The following is a 20,194-nucleotide window of genomic DNA, read 5'->3' on the forward strand; positions in this document are numbered from 1 at the left end:
CCATCTAGTTGTTGTTGTAAATTAATCATTTTGAAAGAAACCCTCCCATGTCCATAAAACGTTTAGAATTTCCACCTGTAGCAAGCCAAGTGTTTATGTTGTCCAATTGACATGGGTAGGTAGGTCAGACCATATCATTTTTGGTTAGGGTTAGGCTTAGCTAAAATGCTGTACTCCATCTAGCTTCAACTAAAAGCCATCAGTTCCCAGAAACCATCATTGTCACCACACCGGGCCTCCAGCCATACCAATTCAGGCTCGGGCCCTACCTTTTGGGGTGGGTCAACATTCTAACAGCCTAATAATAAATACATTTAATATATGCTATCTCAAAAAGTATTTGGTTGTGTTTATGAAGGTCTTAACATTAATACGAAATAAAATGTATTTCAAAGAACACAATAGGATTGTTTATATATAGTATATATACAGTGTACTATCCATAGTTATATACAGTATTTAGCTGGAATTTATACACTATCAAATTATACTTACTTTGTTATTGAGTGGCTGACGCATTAAATCTGTTCGTTTTTTTTAGGTTGGGAGGGGCACGAACTCCGATCTTGCAGGGGGTCCACAGAAACTGCAGTACACCACTGAATACAAATTGCTGTATTTCATGCAAAATCGAGCTGAAATGGCTCATGTTTTCTTTGTTTACATTTACATTACATTTAAGTCATTTAGCAGACGCTCTTATCCAGAGCGACTTACAAATTGGTGCATTCACCTTATGACATCCAGTGGAACAGCCACTTTACAATAGTGCATATAAATCTTTTAAGGGGGGGTGAGAAGGATTACTTATCCTATCCTAGGTATTCCTTAAAGAGGTGGGGTTTCAGGTGTCTCCGGAAGGTGGTGATTGACTCCGCTGTCCTGGCGTCGTGAGGGAGTTTGTTCCACCATTGGGGGGCCAGAGCAGCAAACAGTTTTGACTGGGCTGAGCGGGAAATGTACTTCCTCAGTGGTAGGGAGGCGAGCAGGCCAGAGGTGGATGAACGCAGTGCCCTTGTTTGGGTGTAGGGCCTGATCAGAGCCTGGAGGTACTGAGGTGCCGTTCCCCTCACAGCTCCGTAGGCAAGCACCATGGTCTTGTAGCGGATGCGAGCTTCAACTGGAAGCCAGTGGAGAGAGCGGAGGAGCGGGGTGACGTGAGAGAACTTGGGAAGGTTGAACACCAGACGGGCTGCGGCGTTCTGGATGAGTTGTAGGGGTTTAATGGCACAGGCAGGGAGCCCAGCCAACAGCGAGTTGCAGTAATCCAGACGGGAGATGACAAGTGCCTGGATTAGGACCTGCGCCGCTTCCTGTGTGAGGCAGGGTCGTACTCTGCGGATGTTGTAGAGCATGAACCTACAGGAACGGGCCACCACCTTGATGTTAGTTGAGAACGACAGGGTCGTTAAAACAGTGAGGATTTCTACAATCTTGTATGAAATGAAGTCATCTAATAAAACAAATGATAAGAGGTTTCTGTTTTGAAACCCATCCACCATTGTAAAATGAACACACCTCAATGCAGGGGTGTCCAACTCATTCCATGGAGGGCCTAGTGTCTGCTTGTTTTTGTTTTTTCCTTTCAATTAAGACCTAGACAACCAGGTGAGGGGAGTTCCTTACTAATTAGTGACATTAATTCATCAATCAAGTACAAGGGAGGAGAAATCCTGAAGACACCCATGAAATGAGTTTGACAAATGTACCTTAATGCATACTTTTACATGATATTATGTGAACTTAACACACACAAAATCTTCTATATGTATGAAAATTTTCCTTAAAGTATAATTACTAATGTTACTGCCCCCTCTACAACAAATACTGTACATACTTAATTAAATACATGTAATTTAAACAATTTATTTGAATACTGTAGAATTTCATTCATTCCTATGGAGGACTGCTCCTAGTGGTCAGAAAGGATAAACGTTTTTCCACCATTCATTGTTCCCATAGGGGATTTTAGGAACTCTTAAAATAAGGGCTGTGTTTCGTGTAGGCTTACACTGGCATGACGTTTCGATAACTGTGTAAATCTCTCTCAGACAAGGTGACTTTCATCAATATATTTGCCTGTATTTACCCCCCCCAAAAAAAATTAAACACTAGTTAACTGCTAATGTGGCTATCATACACAAATGCCATGATGCTCTGGATGAGACTGCCGAATCAAGGCAAAGGTAAGAATCTCTGGATTAACTATCTAATGTTAACTAAATTTAGTAATTCCTAAATTGGCTAAATTTACTTAAATTGACAATTCTGTGAACTGTCTTGGGCAAGTTTTAAATTGACACAATACCTGTAGGCAAATGAGTCAGATAAAGATGAGGTGCAGGAGTTTGCAGTGATTTGTAGTCTTGCATGATGTCTACTTTTATGCTAACTAGTATTTTCAAATCTGAGCATAAATAGAACAAAATACACACTGCTCAAAAAAATAAAGGGAACACTAAAGTAACACATCCATTTATTCTGAATGAATGAAATATTCGTATCAAATACTTTAGTTAGTATTAGTTGGATTTGAATGTGCTGACAACAAAATCATACAAAAATGATCAATGGAAATCAAATTTATCAACCCATGGAGGTCTGGATTTGGAGTCACACTCAAAATTAAAGTGGAAAACCACACTACAGGCTGATCCAGCTTTGATGTAATGTCCTTAAAACAATGAGGCTCAGTGTGTGTGGCCTCCACCTGCTTGTATGACCTCCCTACAACGCCTGGGCATGCTCCTGATGAGGTGGTGGATGGTCTCCTGAGGGATCTCCTCCCAGACCTGGATTTTATGCTAACTAGTATTTTCAAATCTGAGCATAAATAGAACAAAATACACACTGCTCAAAAAAATAAAGGGAACACTGTGTGTGTGGCCTCCACCTGCCTGTATGACCTCCCTACAATGCCTGGGCATGCTCCTGATGAGGTGGCGGATGGTCTCCTGAGGGATCTCCTCCCAGACCTGGACTAAAGCATCCGCCAACTCCTGGACAGTCTGTGGTGCAACGTGGCGTTGGTGGATGGAGCGAGACATGATGTCCCAGATGTGCTCAATTGGATTCAGGTCTGGGGAACGGGCGGGCCAGTCCATAGCATCAATGCCTTCCTCTTGCAGGAACTACTGACACACTCCAGCCACATGAGGTCTAGCATTGTCTTGCATTAGGAGGAACCCAGGGTCAACCACACCAGCATATGGTCTCACAAGGGGTCTGAGGATCTCATCTCGGTACCTAATGGCAGTCAGGCTACCTCTGGCAAGCACATGGAGGGCTGTGCGGCCCCCCAAAGAAATGCCACCCCACACCATGCTGGAGGATGTTGCAGGCAGCAGAACGTTCTCCACGGCGTCTCCAGACTGTCACGTCTGTCACATGTGCTCAGTGTGAACCTGCTTTCATCTGTGAAGAGCACAGGGCGCCAGTGGCGAATTTGCCAATCTTGGTGTTCTCTGGCAAATGACAAACATCTTGCACGGTGTTGGGCTGTAAGCACAACCCCCACCTGTGGACTTTGGGCCCTCATACCACCCTCATGGAGTCTGTTTCTGACCGTTTGAGCAGACACATGCACATTTGTGGCCTGCTGGAGGTCATTTTGCAGGGCTCTGGCAGTGCTCCTCCTTGCACAAAGGCGGAGGTAAAGGTCCTACTGCTGGGTTGTTGCCCTCCTACAGCCTCCTCCACATCTCTTGATGTACTGGCCTGTCTCCTGGTAGCGCCTCCATGCTCTGGACACTACGCTGACAGACACAGCAAACCTTCTTGACACATCTCGCATTGATGTGCCATCCTGGATGAGCTGCACTAGCTGAGCCACTTGTGTGGGTTGTAGACTCCGTCTTATGCTACCATCAGAGTGAAAGCACCGCCAGCATTCAAAAGTGACCAAAACATCAGCCAGGAAGCATAGGAACTGAGAAGTGGTCTGTGGTCCCCACCTGCAGTTACCACTCCTTTATTGGGGGTGTCTTGCTAAATGCCTATAAATTCCACCTGTTATCTATTCCATTTGCACAACAGCATGTGAAATTTATTGTCAATCAGTGTTGCTTCCTAAGTGGACAGTTTGATTTCACAGAAGTGTGATTGACTTGGAGTTACATTGTGTTGTTTAAGTGTTCCCTTTATTTTTTTGAGCAGTGTATATTGATAAAAATCACCTTGTCATAGAGATTTACATGGTTATCAAAACATAACAAAAAAAATTAATGGTGAAAAAACGATTGGAACCGTTAGGTTTTATACCCATAAAACCTAGCGGTTTCAATTGTTTTTTCACCATTCATTTTTTTGTTATGGGTATTATGACACGTACACTGTGGGGCTCTATATGGCAGCTGGTTGCTTGAAAGCCTCTCATTAGCCAACACAAAGCATCGAAAAGCAGGGTTTATATAAACTCAGCAAAAAAAATAAACATCCCTATATGGAACATTTCTGGGATCTTTTATTTCAGCTCATGAAACGTGACACGGTATACTTTACATGTTGCATTTATATGTTTGTTCAGTGTGTGTATATATATATTTATTTATTTTTTATGTTTCACACATTTCTGGAATTTATACAATTGTAGAAGCTAAAAATATATATATATCCCAAAGCGTTTGCATTTATGAATATACAATTTGGCCATGAGAATTATTTTATTTTTATGGAATTACTGTGTTCATGTTAGCGCCAGCCTGGCCTGGGTTGCATTGCCTGCTGGGTAGTCTCCCTGTGCAAGGTTACTAGCAGCTAAACACTCTCTTCCTTCAAGTCGAAACGGTCTGCTAGTTGTGAATTAAACTGCCTTTGTCATCAACATGTTAGGCTAGCTAATGCTAAAGCAGCCAATTGGATTCAATGAAAATGCGATATATAGCGTTGGGGAGTAGCTGCCGGAAGTGTTGTGGAATCCAATAGGCTGCTTTAGCATTCACTAGCATAGCATGCTGATGAAAAATGCAGTTTAATTCAAACTAGCAGCATTTCAATCTTCTCGATTTCGTTGCTTGTTGTAAATGAGAACTTGTTCTCAACTAGCTTACCTGGTTAAATAAAGGTGAAATTAAAAATAAATAAATAATGGAATAATTAGGAGTACAGAAAAACCTTCATTCCCTGAATTGAGGTATGTTATCAAGCCATATCCCTTGTCTGTCATCGCAGTGAAAACATATTGGCATAGGACCGTTTCAATTTGAAGGAAAACTGAACTTCAAGTTGAGTTTTTGCTAACGAGCAGCCAGATAAACTTGGATCCATTGGTCCCAAGTGTCTCTCTCTGAGATTGTCATGTAGTCAAATCCCTGGTAGGTAGGCAAGGACCTCACCCCGCCAGCTTCAATAAGCAGCGGAATCCCCAGATAAAACAGGTTAGGCTAAGCCGTGTTTCGGTTGTCCCTTTCTGTTGTGTACGGAGACAAAGCACCATCCTACCCAGTGCCCTGCATTATTCCCGTCCGGAGCGTTTCCGACCTCACCATTACCAGTCCGGGCCCGAATCAAGTCTATGGCATTCTGCCATGGGAAATCCTGATATTCCCTCAAGGCCCTATTGAGAGAAGTAATCACTGTCAGCATCCTAAACTCTGATCAAACATAATCCTCAATTTGATTGAGACTTCAATTGAGCACATCAACCACCCGAGCCACTGCCTGTTCACATCCAGAAGGCAAGGTCAGTACAGATGCATCAAAGTTGGGACCGAAAGACTGAAAAATGCCATCAGACTGCCAAACAGCAATCACACACTCAGCGAGGCTGCAGCCTACATTGAGACCCAATCACTGGCTACTTTAATAAAATGGATCACTAGTCACTTTATGCCACTCTAAATAGTGTCACTTTAATAATGTTTCCATATATTACATTACTCATATCACATGTATATACTGTATTTTATACCATCTTGCCTATGTCGCTCGGCCATCGCTCATCCACATACATGTACATATTCTCATTCACCCCTTTAGATTTGTGTGTATTAGGTGGTTGGTGGGGAATTGTTAGATTACTTGTTAGCTATTACTGCACTGTCGGAACTAGAAGCACAAGCATTTCACTACACTCATTAACATCTGCTAACCATGTGTATGTGACAAATAAAATGTGATTTGACTTGACAGACAGTGGCACCTAAATAGTACAGTTGGTGGAAACGAGTCTGTTGGCCTGTCCAAACTCGTGCCAGGAAGTACCACACCTTGAGCACATTGCCTCTGGTGAAGTCTATCTCCTGTCTTACTTGATGCAGGGTCCTCCTGTCCTGAGTTAATTAAGCAGGAGTGATAGATCCTCCAGACGTCAGGATTGTGATTAGCCAACACCGTCAGATTGAGGATTGCTTAACCTGTTCAAGGCGACAAAACAAAATGGATTAACGCCACCGGGGTGTTCTATCTCCAATGAAGAAGGAAACCAATTGTAAAACAAGTTAACTCGGCGTTTAAATCCGTGTAAACCACAGTATATTTTGTGTTATTCTTTCGGTTTCAACACGTCACTGAAATGCGTTTCAAACCTGTGGACATGCGCAATGCACTCACTGACCTTCCTTATGCGGCCTCGTCCAGTAGCTAGACGAGGACCTTGAGTGTGTATGACATTGTTCTTTCATTTTGATTAATCTGACAGAAACCGGACCATGCCGGGTTCGGTGGAGGTTCCCACTTTTAATGACTTGAATGTTGAGGAGGTAAGAACGAGGCGTAACGTTGAGAAACAATTTGGTTAGCAATGCTAGCAAAGTTAGCTAAGTCAGCAATCCAACTGGAGCTAGCATAGCAGGCTATTGTTAGCGAGCAAGCTTGTTAAATACTGGCTTTCCAACAAGGTTACTAGCTTACGTTTTCTAGGTGTGTTGATTGCAGTATTGCATCGATTGTGATACCGTCAGCTAACGTTACTTGCTGTGATCTGGAAGTGAAAGGTTAATGCTAGCAAACGTTAGTTAGGTACTATAACTTAGCTAGTGTTTAATTTATGTACAGCAGTCCCTGTTTGAGACAGCTACAGCTGTTACTATAAAAACATGTGATACCGTACAATGCAAGATACCTAGCAAGCTTGCTAACTCTATCATGTACGTGATTTTATGCGTTCTGGCTAGCTAGCTACTTGGTTTAATTTAATTCCCCTCAAGTTGTCTCACATCAAAATGTATTTTTGGCTAGCTGTCAATCGGTTATGATATTTAGCCTGTCCTTGAGTGCATTTACAGGGCAACTTCAGTTGGCCTACAACAAGAATACAGTTGATGTTTGGGGCGCATCTAAAGACATCGATATAATGTCGTGATTTGTATTCTGAGCAATATGTTTTGAACGGAATAAAATGAGACCTGTAAGAAATAGGAGCTCGTGCCCCTCTGATTGCCATGATCAAAAACACTGATGTACTTTAATTGATCTCCCCACTCCAAATACTAGTACGCCATATTTATGCTCTCAAAAAGTAATGTTTTTTTTCCAAAGATGGCATATCTGACAATGTTCACCTTTGTCTTTTGTCATTATATTTGGCTGTTTAGGGTTTGAAATTGAAGTAAGCTATACACTTGTCTATATACAGTATGTGTGTCTGTGTTGAGTAGTGTCTGTAGTCTCATTCTGCCCTCACCCCTGTGTAGATCAGTGTGTCATCTGCGGTGCTGAAGGGAGCTGCCCACCACTATGGCTCACAGTGTGACAAGGCCAACAAGGAGTTCATGCTCTGTCGCTGGGAGGAGAAGGACCCTAGGAAGTGTCTGAACGAAGGGAGGAAAGTCAACGAGTGTGCACTTAACTTCTTCAGGTAGGTAATCATAGTGTTGACTGACTATTAAACACCCACATGAAAAATGTTGGTCTGTTTCACATGAGCCACTTTAATGCTGTTTTAGCATGATTAAGGACCAGAAATAGTTGTGATGACATGATATAAGATCTTAAGCCTGCATGTGTTTTTACAACAGAAATTGAAAAGATGTGAACCCTTGCCAGGACTCTGCTGTATGTTTACTGTATCCACATCCAGCAGCTTTTGCTGAACTACACTGTCTGCCGTTTTAGATTCATGGTTCTGTCAACAGTTTTCAGCCAAATAAAGCCTCAACCTGGGTGTTTTCATATGGCCATTACAACAGGGTGAATAGATTTCAACTTAAAGTGTACAGTTTCCATTTCACTTCTGTTCTGCAACTGACCAGTAAGAGTCAAGAGAGTGGTAGGCTAACTATATGCTATCTGTCAGTCAGACATGGTATATACAGGTAACTGACTAAATAAAGGAAACCCCAACCTAGTGTCTTAATATGGCGTTGGGCCACAACGAGCTAGAACAGCTTTAATGGAACTCTTGGCAAGGGATTCTTGCACAAGAAATTCCATCATTTGGTTTTTCGTTGATTGTGGTAGAAAAAATTCTCTTGCACCGCTTCTGAATCTTCCATAAGTATACGATTGGGTTGATATTTGGTGACTGAGATGGCCAGGCTTATGGTTTTCATGGGTTGTCTCACCGTGGGGGTTGACTGGCGGCTTTGTTTACAGAAGGCCGCTGTGCACTAATAACACCTATTAATGCCGGACACACAGGCACATACCTCTGCAGTGACTGGTATCTGTCTGAATTGGCCTGGGTTTGACATGCAGGCTTGCTCTGTGTAAGGTCCACAAATAAAACCCCACTTCCATAGCAGGAACACATAAACAGTTCTGCTCCCAGATGTAAACAGGCTGAGTGGTAAAATATGGCATTATTGTAATGGTACAAGGTTTTGTCAAACTTGTAATTACAACTGGTTGTTTATTCTTTTGGAGGTCCTACACCTACCTTGAAGTGGTACCTTGCCCACATTTAAAAAGGTCAATTAACATAGGGCTAGCTAGATAGTAAAAATAAGTTTTATATCCAGGATCATAATAGTATGTAGTAGTATTATTATTATTATTATATTATTATATTTAGTATGTACTCAAGTGTTAATTTGAGCATAAGAAAGCCAACTCTTGTCCAGCATGTAGGGAAAGTGATACATCTAGAACTCAATTCAGTTTCCTGTGTGAGATGGGGGACATTTGTCAACAGCCTATGCTCCTTAAAAGAACCGAGGGCTTAAATAAGTAAATAGATGCCTGGGGAAGGGATTCTGTCTGAATTGTCACCTGAGTGGCGCAGCGGTCTAAGACGCAGCGTCTCAGTGCTAGAGGTGTCACTACAGACTCTGGTTCGATTCCAGGCTCTATAACAACCGGCCGTGATTGGGAGTCCCATAGGACTATTTACACCTTTATAACCCTAACCCTTTATAATATAAAAATACATCAGGAGTCACTAAACAAACAAAGGCCTTATGCTTGTTAACATTGTAGTGAAGAGTACACTACAGGGTCAGAGTAATATGGTGATTTCTCTGTAGGGACAATCAAGTTTCATTGAGAACCTTTGAGGTCAGTTCCAATACTCATTAGACAGTTTCTTTGTCAGACAGTGTGTGGATATCAACAGGCTTCTCTCTATACGACTCTGAAGGGTTAGTCCCAAATGGCACTCCAGGGATCTGGTCAAAAGTAGTGCCAAGTAGGCGAGGGTTTGGCCGGGGTAGGCGAGGGTTTGGCCGGGGTAGGCAGTCATCGTAAAATAAGAATTTGTTCTTCGCTAAATTAAACAACAACAGTGTGCTAAATATTAAGGAAACATCTGATTCCTCCAGGCAGATAAAGGGGAGCTGTGCTGAGTCCTTCACAGAGTACTGGACCTGCCTGGACTACTCCAACCTGGCAGAGCTGCGTCAGTGCCGCCAACAGCAGCAGGCCTTTGACAGTTGTGTGCAGGACAAGCTGGGCTGGGAGAGACCCAACCTTGGAGAACTGTCCAAGGTGAGGCCCTTTAAACTATTACCAGAAGGAGAAGTCGGCTCATTTAGTAGACGCAGAGCGACTTAACAGTAGTTAAGCGGTGGTCCTGAGCTGGGTGATGTGCAGTGGGATGGAGGGGATGAAGGGGAAGGGGTCTGAGAGGTGGATGGCGTGGCACAAGGCAGGGCCTGCCTGCGTGTGGTGGGCAGAGGAGTTGAAGGTGGAGTCCACACATTTATCATACGTGTTTTTCTTTTACTGGTCCTTCGTGAGAATTGAACCCACAACCCTGGTGTTATAAGCGCCATGCTCTACCAACTGAGCCACACGGGACCTCTCTGCTGCTCCCAGACATCATCTTTCAACAAAGCTTTGGGTGATTCAGTTAAAAGGTCACGTTTGGGAACAACAAAAGAATGATTGAACATTCTCTATGTATTGGACCTTCATTTTGTCCAACTCCTGTTATTATGGATGTTTAAAACCCTGTCCCATTCTCTTACCTATATTACCAGCGGGTTGGTACTCTCCATTTGCCTCTGTCCTCCATCAGCGGTGCAAATGCTAGGTAAACAGTACTCCCTCACATTTGAAAACAGCTCTAAGCCTTTTGACACAGATCTTCATTGAACCAATATGCTTTCTCTTTTACCAGCAAAACATTCACTTGTGTTCTTAGTACAGGCCTTACAAACCAGTCTGCCTGCTCCCCGTCTCCTCTCCTCTTTGCTGTGGATATATGTAACGTTTCGGCTCCTGTGTTTCTCTTCAGGTGACAAAGGTGGACACCTCTCGTCCCCTTCCTGAGAATGCTTACCACTCGAGACCCCGGCCAGAGCCCAACCCTGTGATCGAGGGCCAGCTGCAGCCAGCCAAGCACGGCAGCAGACTCTTCTTTTGGAGCTGGTAAAGGGTAATCTACCCAGCCTCCGCACCAATCCTCACCTTAACCATTAGCGAGAGGGGGAGGGGTGCGCAAAACTAGGGGCAACTTCACCCTACACCGGAAGGCAGTCCTCCAGAGCCTATCCCATCATGCCTGCTGTCTTGTCCAGTACAGCCACCATCATCAGACCTGGTTGGATAGGAAGGGACGTCTGCGTGCACCAGCCATCGTCACATCTCCTCCTATGTTGTAGAAATGATCATGAATGAACAAAAACTACTTGTGTTTATTGTTGTGAAATAAATACTAAATGTTGAAGTTGTTTTAGAAATCTCCTGTCTGGTAGTTAGAATGTTACGTCGGTTTTAAAGGGAATGTTCAGCTGAAATGTCTTGTACTTTTGCATTTGGTTCAAAAGACTCAAGGAAATGTATTTTCTACAAACTGTAGAAAATCATTGATTTAAGTTATGATGTTGCAGACAGGAACAGTGTCTCTCACCCCCTTTGAAATCCTGCAGTGTAGTCATCATCAACTGTATTGTTGGGTTCAGGGTCAGTACCCATGAGCACCGTCCAGTTTCCTCCTGTTCTCCCTACTCACTTCCTGCCTGAGACCCGGAGGATGGTCCTGGGAAGACAGACGGGGTCAGTTCAAAGACAGTCTGCTTCCCAAGTTGCACCCTATTTATTATATAGTGCACTACTTTTGACCAGATCCCTGGAGTGCCATTTGGGACTAGCCCTTCAGAGTCGTATAGAGAGAAGCCTGTTGATATCCACACACTGTCTGACAAAGAAACTGTCTAATGAGTATTGGAACTGACCTCAAAGGTTCTCAATGAAACTTGATTGTCCCTACAGAGAAATCACCATATTACTCTGACCCTGTAGTGTACTCTTCACTACAATGTTAACAAGCATAAGGCCTTTATTTGTTTAGTGATTCCTGATGTATTTTTACATTATGAAGGGTTAGGGTTATAATCAAATTGTATTTGTCACATCCGCCAAATACAACAGGTAGACCTTACAGTGAAATGCTTACTTTACAAGCCCTTAACCAACAATGCAGTTTTAAGAAAAAGTGTTAAGTTAAAAAAATAAAAAACAATTCCAAACAGGAATGGAGTCTGAGGTCTGTCAGTGCAGTGTATAGTCTGAGGTCTGTCAGTGCAGTGTATAGTCAGGTCTGTCAGTGTATAGTCTGATGTCAGTGCAGTGTATAGTCTGAGGTCTGTCAGTGCAGTGTATAGTCTGAGGTCTGTCAGTGCAGTGTATAGTCTGAGGTCTGTCAGTGCAGTGTATAGTCTGAGGTCTGTCAGTGCAGTGTATAGTCAGGTCTGTCAGTGTATAGTCTGATGTCAGTGCAGTGTATAGTCTGAGGTCTGTCAGTGCAGTGTATAATCTGAGGTCTGTCAGTGCCGTGTATAGTCTGATATCAGTGCAGTGTATAGTCTGATGTCAGTGCAGTGTATAGTCTGAGGTCTGTCAGTGCAGTGTATAGTCAGTGCAGTGTATAGTCTGAGGTCTGATGTCAGTGCAGTGTATAATCTGAGGTCTGTCAGTGCAGTGTATAATCTGAGGTCTGTCAGTGCAGTGTATAGTCTGAGGTCTGTCAGTGCAGTGTATAGTCTGAGGTCTGTCAGTGCAGTGTATAGTCTGATGTCTGTCAGTGCAGTGTATAGTCTGAGGTCTGTCAGTGCAGTGTATAGTCTGAGGTCTGTCAGTGCAGTGTATAGTCAGGTCTGTCAGTGTATAGTCTGATGTCAGTGCAGTGTATAGTCTGATGTCTGTCAGTGCAGTGTATAGTCTGATGTCTGTCAGTGCAGTGTATAGTCTGATGTCTGTCAGTGCAGTGTATAGTCTGATGTCAGTGCCGTGTATAGTCAGGTCTGTCAGTGTATAGTCTGTCAGTGCAGTGTATAGTCTGAGGTCTGTCAGTGCAGTGTATAATCTGAGGTCTGTCAGTGCAGTGTATAGTCTGAGGTCTGTCAGTGCAGTGTATAGTCAGTGCAGTGTATAGTCTGAGGTCTGATGTCAGTGCAGTGTATAATCTGAGGTCTGTCAGTGCAGTGTATAATCTTTGGTCTGTCAGTGCAGTGTATAGTCTGAGGTCTGTCAGTGCAGTGTATAGTCTGAGGTCTGTCAGTACAGTGTATAGTCTGAGGTCTGTCAGTGCAGTGTATAGTCTTAGGTCTGTCAGTGCAGTGTATAGTCTGAGGTCTGTCAGTGCAGTGTATAGTCTGATGTCTGTCAGTGCAGTGTATAGTCTGATGTCTGTCAGTGCAGTGTATAGTCTGAGGTCTGTCAGTACAGTGTATAGTCTGAGGTCTGTCAGTGCCGTGTATAGTCTGATGTCAGTGCAGTGTATAGTCTGAGGTCTGTCAGTGCAGTGCATAGTCTGAGGTCTGTCAGTGCAGTGTATAGTCAGTGCAGTGTATAGTCTGAGGTCTGATGTCAGTGCAGTGTATAATCTGAGGTCTGTCAGTGCAGTGTATAATCTGAGGTCTGTCAGTGCAGTGTATAGTCTGAGGTCTGTCAGTGCAGTGTATAGTCTGAGGTCTGTCAGTGCAGTGTATAGTCTGAGGTCTGTCAGTGCAGTGTATAGTCTTAGGTCTGTCAGTGCAGTGTATAGTCTGAGGTCTGTCAGTGCAGTGTATAGTCTGATGTCTGTCAGTGCAGTGTATAGTCTGAGGTCTGTCAGTGCAGTGTATAGTCTGAGGTCTGTCAGTACAGTGTATAGTCTGAGGTCTGTCAGTGCAGTGTATAGTCTGAGGTCTGTCAGTGCAGTGTATAGTCAGTGCAGTGTATAGTCTGAGGTCTGATGTCAGTGCAGTGTATAATCTGAGGTCTGATGTCAGTGCAGTGTATAATCTGAGGTCTGATGTCTCAGTGCAGTGTATAGTCTGATGTCTGTCAGTGCAGTGTATAGTCTGATGTCAGTGCAGTGTATAGTCAGTGCAGTGTATAGTCTGAGGTCTGATGTCAGTGCAGTGTATAATCTGAGGTCTGTCAGTGCAGTGTATAGTCTGATGTCAGTGCAGTGTATAGTCTGATGTCGGTGCAGTGTATGGTCTGTCAGTGCAGTGTATAGTCTGTGCAGTGTATCGTCTGAGGTCTGATGTCAGTGCAGTGTATAGTCTGATGTCTGTCAGTGCAGTGTATAGTCTGATGTCAGTGCAGTGTATAGTCTGTGCAGTGTATCGTCTGAGGTCTGATGTCAGTGCAGTGTATAGTCTGAGGTCTGTCAGTACAGTGTATAGTCTGAGGTCTGTCAGTACAGTGTATAGTCTGAGGTCTGTCAGTGCAGTGTATAGTCAGTGCAGTGTATAGTCTGAGGTCTGATGTCAGTGCAGTGTATAATCTGAGGTCTGATGTCAGTGCAGTGTATAATCTGAGGTCTGATGTCTCAGTGCAGTGTATAGTCTGATGTCTGTCAGTGCAGTGTATAGTCTGATGTCAGTGCAGTGTATAGTCAGTGCAGTGTATAGTCTGAGGTCTGATGTCAGTGCAGTGTATAATCTGAGGTCTGTCAGTGCAGTGTATAGTCTGATGTCAGTGCAGTGTATAGTCTGATGTCGGTGCAGTGTATGGTCTGTCAGTGCAGTGTATAGTCTGAGGTCTGTCAGTACAGTGTATAGTCTGAGGTCTGTCAGTACAGTGTATAGTCTGAGGTCTGTCAGTACAGTGTATAGTCTGAGGTCTGTCAGTGCAGTGTATAGTCTGATGTCTGTCAGTGCAGTGTATAGTCTGATGTCAGTGCAGTGTATAGTCTGATGTCAGTGCAGTGTATAGTCTGATGTCAGTGCAGTGTATTTTATTTTATTTATTTTATTTCACCTTTATTTAACCAGGTAGGCTAGTTGAGAACAAGTTCTCATTTGCAACTGCGACCTGGCCAAGATAAAGCATAGCAGTGTGAACAGACAACAGAGTTACACATGGAGTAAACAATTAACAAGTCAATAACACAGTAGAAAAAAGGGGAGTCTATATACAATGTGTGCAAAAGGCATGAGGAGGTAGGGGAATAATTACAATATTGCAGATTAACACTGGAGTGATAAATGATCAGATGATCATGTACAGGTGGAGATATTGGTGTGCAAAAGAGCAGAAAAGTAAATCAATAAAAACTGTGGGGATGAGGTAGGTGGAAATGGGTGGGCTATTTACCAATAGATTATGTACAGTTGCAGCGATCGGTTAGCTGCTCAGATAGCTGCTCAGATAGCTGATGTTTGAAGTTGGTGAGGGAGATAAAAGTCTACAACTTCAGCGATTTTTGCAATTCGTTCCAGTCACAGGCAGCAGAGTACTGGAACGAAAGGCGGCCGAATGAGGTGTTGGCTTTAGGGATGATCAGTGAGATACACCTGCTGGAGCGCGTGCTACGGATGGGTGTTGCCATCGTGACCAGTGAACTGAGATAAGGCGGAGCTTTACCTAGCATGGCCTTGTAGATGACCTGGAGCCAGTGGGTCTGGCGACGAATATGTAGCGAGGGCCAGCCGACTAGAGCATACAAGTCGCAGTGGTGGGTAGTATAAGGTGCTTTAGTGACAAAACGGATGGCACTGTGATAAACTGCATCCAGTTTGCTGAGTAGAGTGTTGGAAGCGATTTTGTAGATGACATCGCCGAAGTCGAGGATCGGTAGGATAGTCAGTTTTAATAGGGTAAGCTTGGCAGCGTGAGTGAAGGAGGCTTTGTTGCGGAATAGAAAGCCGACTCTTGATTTGATTTTCGATTGGAGATGTTTGATATGGGTCTGGAAGGAGAGTTTGCAGTCTAGCCAGACACCTAGGTACTTATAGGTGTCCACATATTCAAGGTCGGAACCATCCAGTGTGGTGATGCTAGTCAGGCATGCGGGTGCAGGCAGCGATCGGTTGAAAAGCATGCATTTGGTTTTACTAGCGTTTAAGAGCAGTTGGATGTCAGTGCAGTGTATAGTCTGATGTCTGTCAGTGCAGTATATAGTCTGATGTCAGTGCAGTGTATAATCTGAGGTCTGATGTCAGTGCAGTGTATAGTCTGAGGTCTGATGTCAGTGCAGTGTATAGTCTGATGTCAGTGCAGTGTATAATCTGAGGTCTGATGTCAGTGCAGTGTATAGTCTGAGGTCTGATGTCAGTGCAGTGTATAGTCAGTGCAGTGTATAGTCTGAGGTCTGATGTCAGTGCAGTGTATAGTCTGATGTCTGTCAGTGCAGTGTATAGTCTGATGTCAGTGCAGTGTATAATCTGAGGTCTGATGTCAGTGCAGTGTATAGTCTGAGGTCTGATGTCAGTGCAGTGTATAGTCTGAGGTCTGTCAGTACAGTGTATAGTCTGATGTCAGTGCAGTGTATAGTCAGTGCAGTGTATAGTCTGAGGTCTGATGTTAGTGCAGTGTATAGTCTGAGGTCTGTCAGTACAGTGTATAATCTGAGGTCTGTCAGTGCAGTGTATAGTCTGATGTCAGTGCAGTGTATAGTCAGTGCAGTGTATAGTCTGAGATCTGATGTCAGTGCAGTGTATAGTCTGATGTCTGTCAGTGCAGTGTATAGTCTGAGGTCAGTGCAGTGTATAGTCTGATGTCAGTGCAGTGTATAATCTGAGGTCTGATGTCAGTGCAGTGTATAGTCTGAGGTCTGATGTCAGTGCAGTGAATAGTCTGATGTCTGTCAGTGCAGTGTATAGTCTGATGTCAGTGCAGTGTATAATCTGAGGTCTGATGTCAGTGCAGTGTATAGTCTGAGGTCTGATGTCAGTGCAGTGTATAGTCTGAGGTCTGTCAGTACAGTGTATAGTCTGATGTCAGCTCAGTGTATAGTCTGATGTATGTCAGTGCAGTGTATAGTCTGAGGTCTGTCAGTGCAGTGTATAGTCAGTGCAGTGTATAGTCTGAGGTCTGATGTCAGTGCAGTGTATAATCTGAGGTCTGTCAGTGCAGTGTATAGTCTGAGGTCTGTCAGTGCAGTGTATAGTCTGAGGTCTGTCAGTACAGTGTATAGTCTGAGGTCTGTCAGTACAGTGTATAGTCTGATGTCAGTGCAGTGTATAGTCTGATGTATGTCAGTGCAGTGTATAGTCTGAGGTCAGTGCAGTGTATAGTCTGATGTCAGTGCAGTGTATAATCTGAGGACTGATGTCAGTGCAGTGTATAGTCTGATGTCTGATGTCAGTGCAGTGTATAATCTGAGGTCTGTCAGTGCAGTGTATAGTCTGATGTCAGTGCAGTGTATAGTCTGAGGTCTGTCAGTGCAGTGTATAGTCTGTGCAGTGTATCGTCTGTGGTCTGATGTCAGTGCAGTGCAGTGTATAGTCTGATGTCTGTCAGTGCAGTGTATAGTCTGATGTCAGTGCAGTGTATAGTCTGAGGTCTGTCAGTGCAGTGTATAGTCAGGTCTGTCAGTGCAGTGTATAGTCTGTGCAGTGTATCGTCTGAGGTTTGATGTCAGTGCAGTGTATAGTCTGAGGTCGGATGTCAGTGCAGTGTATAGTCTGATGTCAGTGCAGTGTATAGTCTGAGGTCTGATGTCAGTGCAGTGTATTGTCAGAGGTCCTTGGCAGGGGGAGAAGCAGGGCTGCCTGTTGCTGCCAGGAATACAGAATCTGCATCCCAAATAGCAACCTATTTCCTCGGTAGTGCACTACTGTTTCTTTTGTATTTGATCATCAGTCTTAAGTAGTGAGGACATCCAGTCACTGGACATTCTGGACATTTTTCTCACAGCCTCTTCATCCTCTAGAAAATAGCCTATCTGTCCTCTATAAAAACAGCCTCTGTCCTCTATAAAATAGCCTCTCTGTCCTCTATAAAATAGCCTCTTTGTCCTCTATAAAATAGCCTCTCTGTCCTCTATGAAATAGCCTATCTGTCCTCTAGAAAACAGCCCCCCCATCCTCTATAAAACAGCCTCTCTGTCCTCTAGAAAACCTCCTGTCTGTCCACTAGAAAACAGCCTCCCCGTCCTCTAGAATCAGTCTCTTTGTCCTCTATAAAACAGCCTCTTTGTCCTCTATAAAAACAGCCTCTTTCTCCTCTATTAAACAGCCTCTCTGTCCTCTATAAAACAGCCTCCTTGTCCTCTATAAAACAGCCTCTTTGTCCTCTATAAAACAGCCTCTTCGTCCTCTATAAAACAGCCTCTCTGTCCTCTACAAAACAGCCTCTGTCCTCTATAAAACAGTCTCTGTCCTCTAAAACCAAATCACAGATGAGATTGATCCCATTGAATTTAGAAGACTTCAACAAAGGAGACATTACTGTGATAGCTACATTCCTATCCTCTCCTAATAAGAGAAACTCAATTGTCAGAGGGCTGATTGTCTTTGTAGAAATCCCCTGAAGATCCCCTGAGATGTAGTCTCTGGTCTGTACCGGTGGCTCGTGCAGGAAGCGTCTGACAGCGGTGGTCCTGACCTGGGTGATGTGCAGTGGGATGGAGGGGATGAAGGGGAAGGGGTTCGAGAGGTGATGGAGTGGCACAAGGCAGGGCCTGCCTGCGTGTGGTGGGCAGAGGAGTTGAGGGTGGAGTCCAGTGTCTCTAATAGAGGGGGGTGGGTCTAGTGGCTCGTGGCAGGCCCGGCTCAGAGCCCCTCAGGAAAGGGGGAGGCCACCAACAGTTGAATTTGACCTGCTGCAGGAAGCCTACTCTGGCAGAGGAAAGAAATTCAACACAGGATTTTCTCGGAGCAACAGCCCGCTCGGGACAGTAAACCGCAGTGCTAAAACACAAACTAATTAACCTTCCCCAACTGTCAATATTCCCCACTGTTCAGCCCACCACTTTGACAGAATCAAATTAAATATTTGAAGTGACAGTGGCTCGTGGATACAAACAGTCAGTTGCTGCCCAAATGTTTTAATCTCACAGTCATCAGGTCCTTTGGGTTGGAGAATAGGGATGGAATTCTATGAGGTGTCAAAGGAAGTATTTCCATAAGCAGTGTCTTTTCCCTATTTAGTGTTTGGTATAGCTGAATATCCTTCATTGTTAGTTGTAGTAATGCTCCCTCAAAATCCTTCTTTTGTCAAGGCAATCACCTAGATTTTTTGGCAGTTCTTGATTGCTTTTTCTATGAGGGTAATCAATCAAAATGCAAATGAGTTTGTCTTAGAAATCTGTCTTGTCAAATATGCCAAAAAAGTATCAATGCCATTATGAACCTCGTCAGGCAGACCTATTTGATTTGTTTATCCTCTAGTCCTCTGTAGAGCTCTCTGTTCCGTACATGGGTTGACTTCTGCTTTAATGTTTCTTCTCAACATGTACTTGCCTGCTTTGAACTCCCATGCAGGTTGTACTTAATAGCCAGTCGGACTCTGCCACTCATGGGAATTGTCATTTTGTAGAGTACAAAGAGATCTGGGACTGGAAGTCACTCCCCAGATCCCCACCAGTCTAGTCTAAATAATCCCTGGACTAGTCTTTTCTCTCTCGCTTGTTAAACCCAGACCTGGGCTCAAATAATTTTTGAAATCATTTCATATACCTACACTGTGCTTTATTCAGCTTGTCTGTTGTAATGAAGCCAATAGAAAAGTTCCAAAAGGGCAAATCCTGCCAATCAGGTACTCCAGTATGGCTAAAGCCAAACTCTCCGTATTTTAAATAGTATTTGAACCCAGGTCTAGTTTAGCCAACAGAGAGAGAGTTGCATTGCTCCCCGAATGTCTTTCAGCTGAAGTTGGAAAAATCCTGCCACATTTCTGGAGTAACGCAAAACATGTTCCATAACATGAACATGATTAGCAGAGGAAGAATTCTTGCATTTTAATGGGATTACTGTCATGTGGGGCGGCAGGGTAGCCTAGTGGTTAGAGCATTGGACTAGTAATCGGAAGGTTACAAGTTCAAATCCCCGAGCTGACAAGGTACAAATCTGTCGTTCTGCCCCTGAACAGGCAGTTAACCCACTGTTCCTAGGTCGTCATTGAAAATAAGAATTTGTTCTTAACTGACTTGCCTAGTAAAATAAAGGTTTTAAAAAATAATGTGTTTGACTTGAGGGACCTACTCTACAAACCCCACACAACCACCACAACCTCTGGTGTCCTGCCTGAGCAATTACAGAAATCAGGACACCAAAGTTTAGGCAAACATAGAAAGCTGTTTCTTTCCCACCTTCTACCCAGAGGCCTCTTGGAATGAATTCATTTGGCAAGTTAATGCTTTTCAGCCAGATATCAACATTTCAAAGTATTGTCATTTCAGGGTTCTTTAAAAGGTGGCTGAATATGCAGATTCATATTGTGTGTCTAAATGCTGCATAAATTAAATAACTACTCAGAAAATTAATATTCTAATGTTATCACCTAGTCAGTCACACAACTGAATGCCTTCAACTGAAACGTGTTTTCCACATTTAACCCAACCCCTCTGAATCAGAGAGGTGTGTTTTCCACATTTAACCCAACCCCTCTGAATCAGAGAGGTGTGTTTTCCACATTTAACCCAACCCCTCTGAATCAGAGA

General features: G+C 43.7%; 1 protein-coding gene and 1 long non-coding RNA gene across 2 annotated transcripts; one reads left to right on the top strand and one right to left on the bottom strand.

Moving 5' to 3' along the window:
* Window positions 1-4,445: 4,445 nt before the first annotated feature.
* Window positions 4,446-6,345, bottom strand: LOC118391547 (uncharacterized). Its single transcript, XR_004827162.1, has 2 exons — window positions 6,207-6,345; window positions 4,446-5,554 (listed from the first exon to the last, which is right to left on the bottom strand). It is a non-coding gene; the product is annotated as an uncharacterized LOC118391547 (long non-coding RNA).
* LOC118391546 (NADH dehydrogenase [ubiquinone] 1 alpha subcomplex subunit 8-like) lies at window positions 6,246-11,044 on the top strand. Its single transcript, XM_035783042.2, has 4 exons — window positions 6,246-6,698; window positions 7,632-7,795; window positions 9,696-9,861; window positions 10,613-11,044. The coding sequence occupies exons 1-4, from the start codon at window positions 6,648-6,650 to the stop codon at window positions 10,748-10,750; spliced, it is 519 nt and encodes a 172-aa protein (XP_035638935.1). The 5' UTR covers window positions 6,246-6,647; the 3' UTR covers window positions 10,751-11,044.
* The last annotated feature ends 9,150 nt before the right edge of the window (window positions 11,045-20,194 follow it).

The sequence above is a fragment of the Oncorhynchus keta genome, chromosome 12 (genome assembly GCF_023373465.1).
Source record: "Oncorhynchus keta strain PuntledgeMale-10-30-2019 chromosome 12, Oket_V2, whole genome shotgun sequence".
NCBI classification, from domain to species: domain Eukaryota; kingdom Metazoa; phylum Chordata; class Actinopteri; order Salmoniformes; family Salmonidae; genus Oncorhynchus; species Oncorhynchus keta.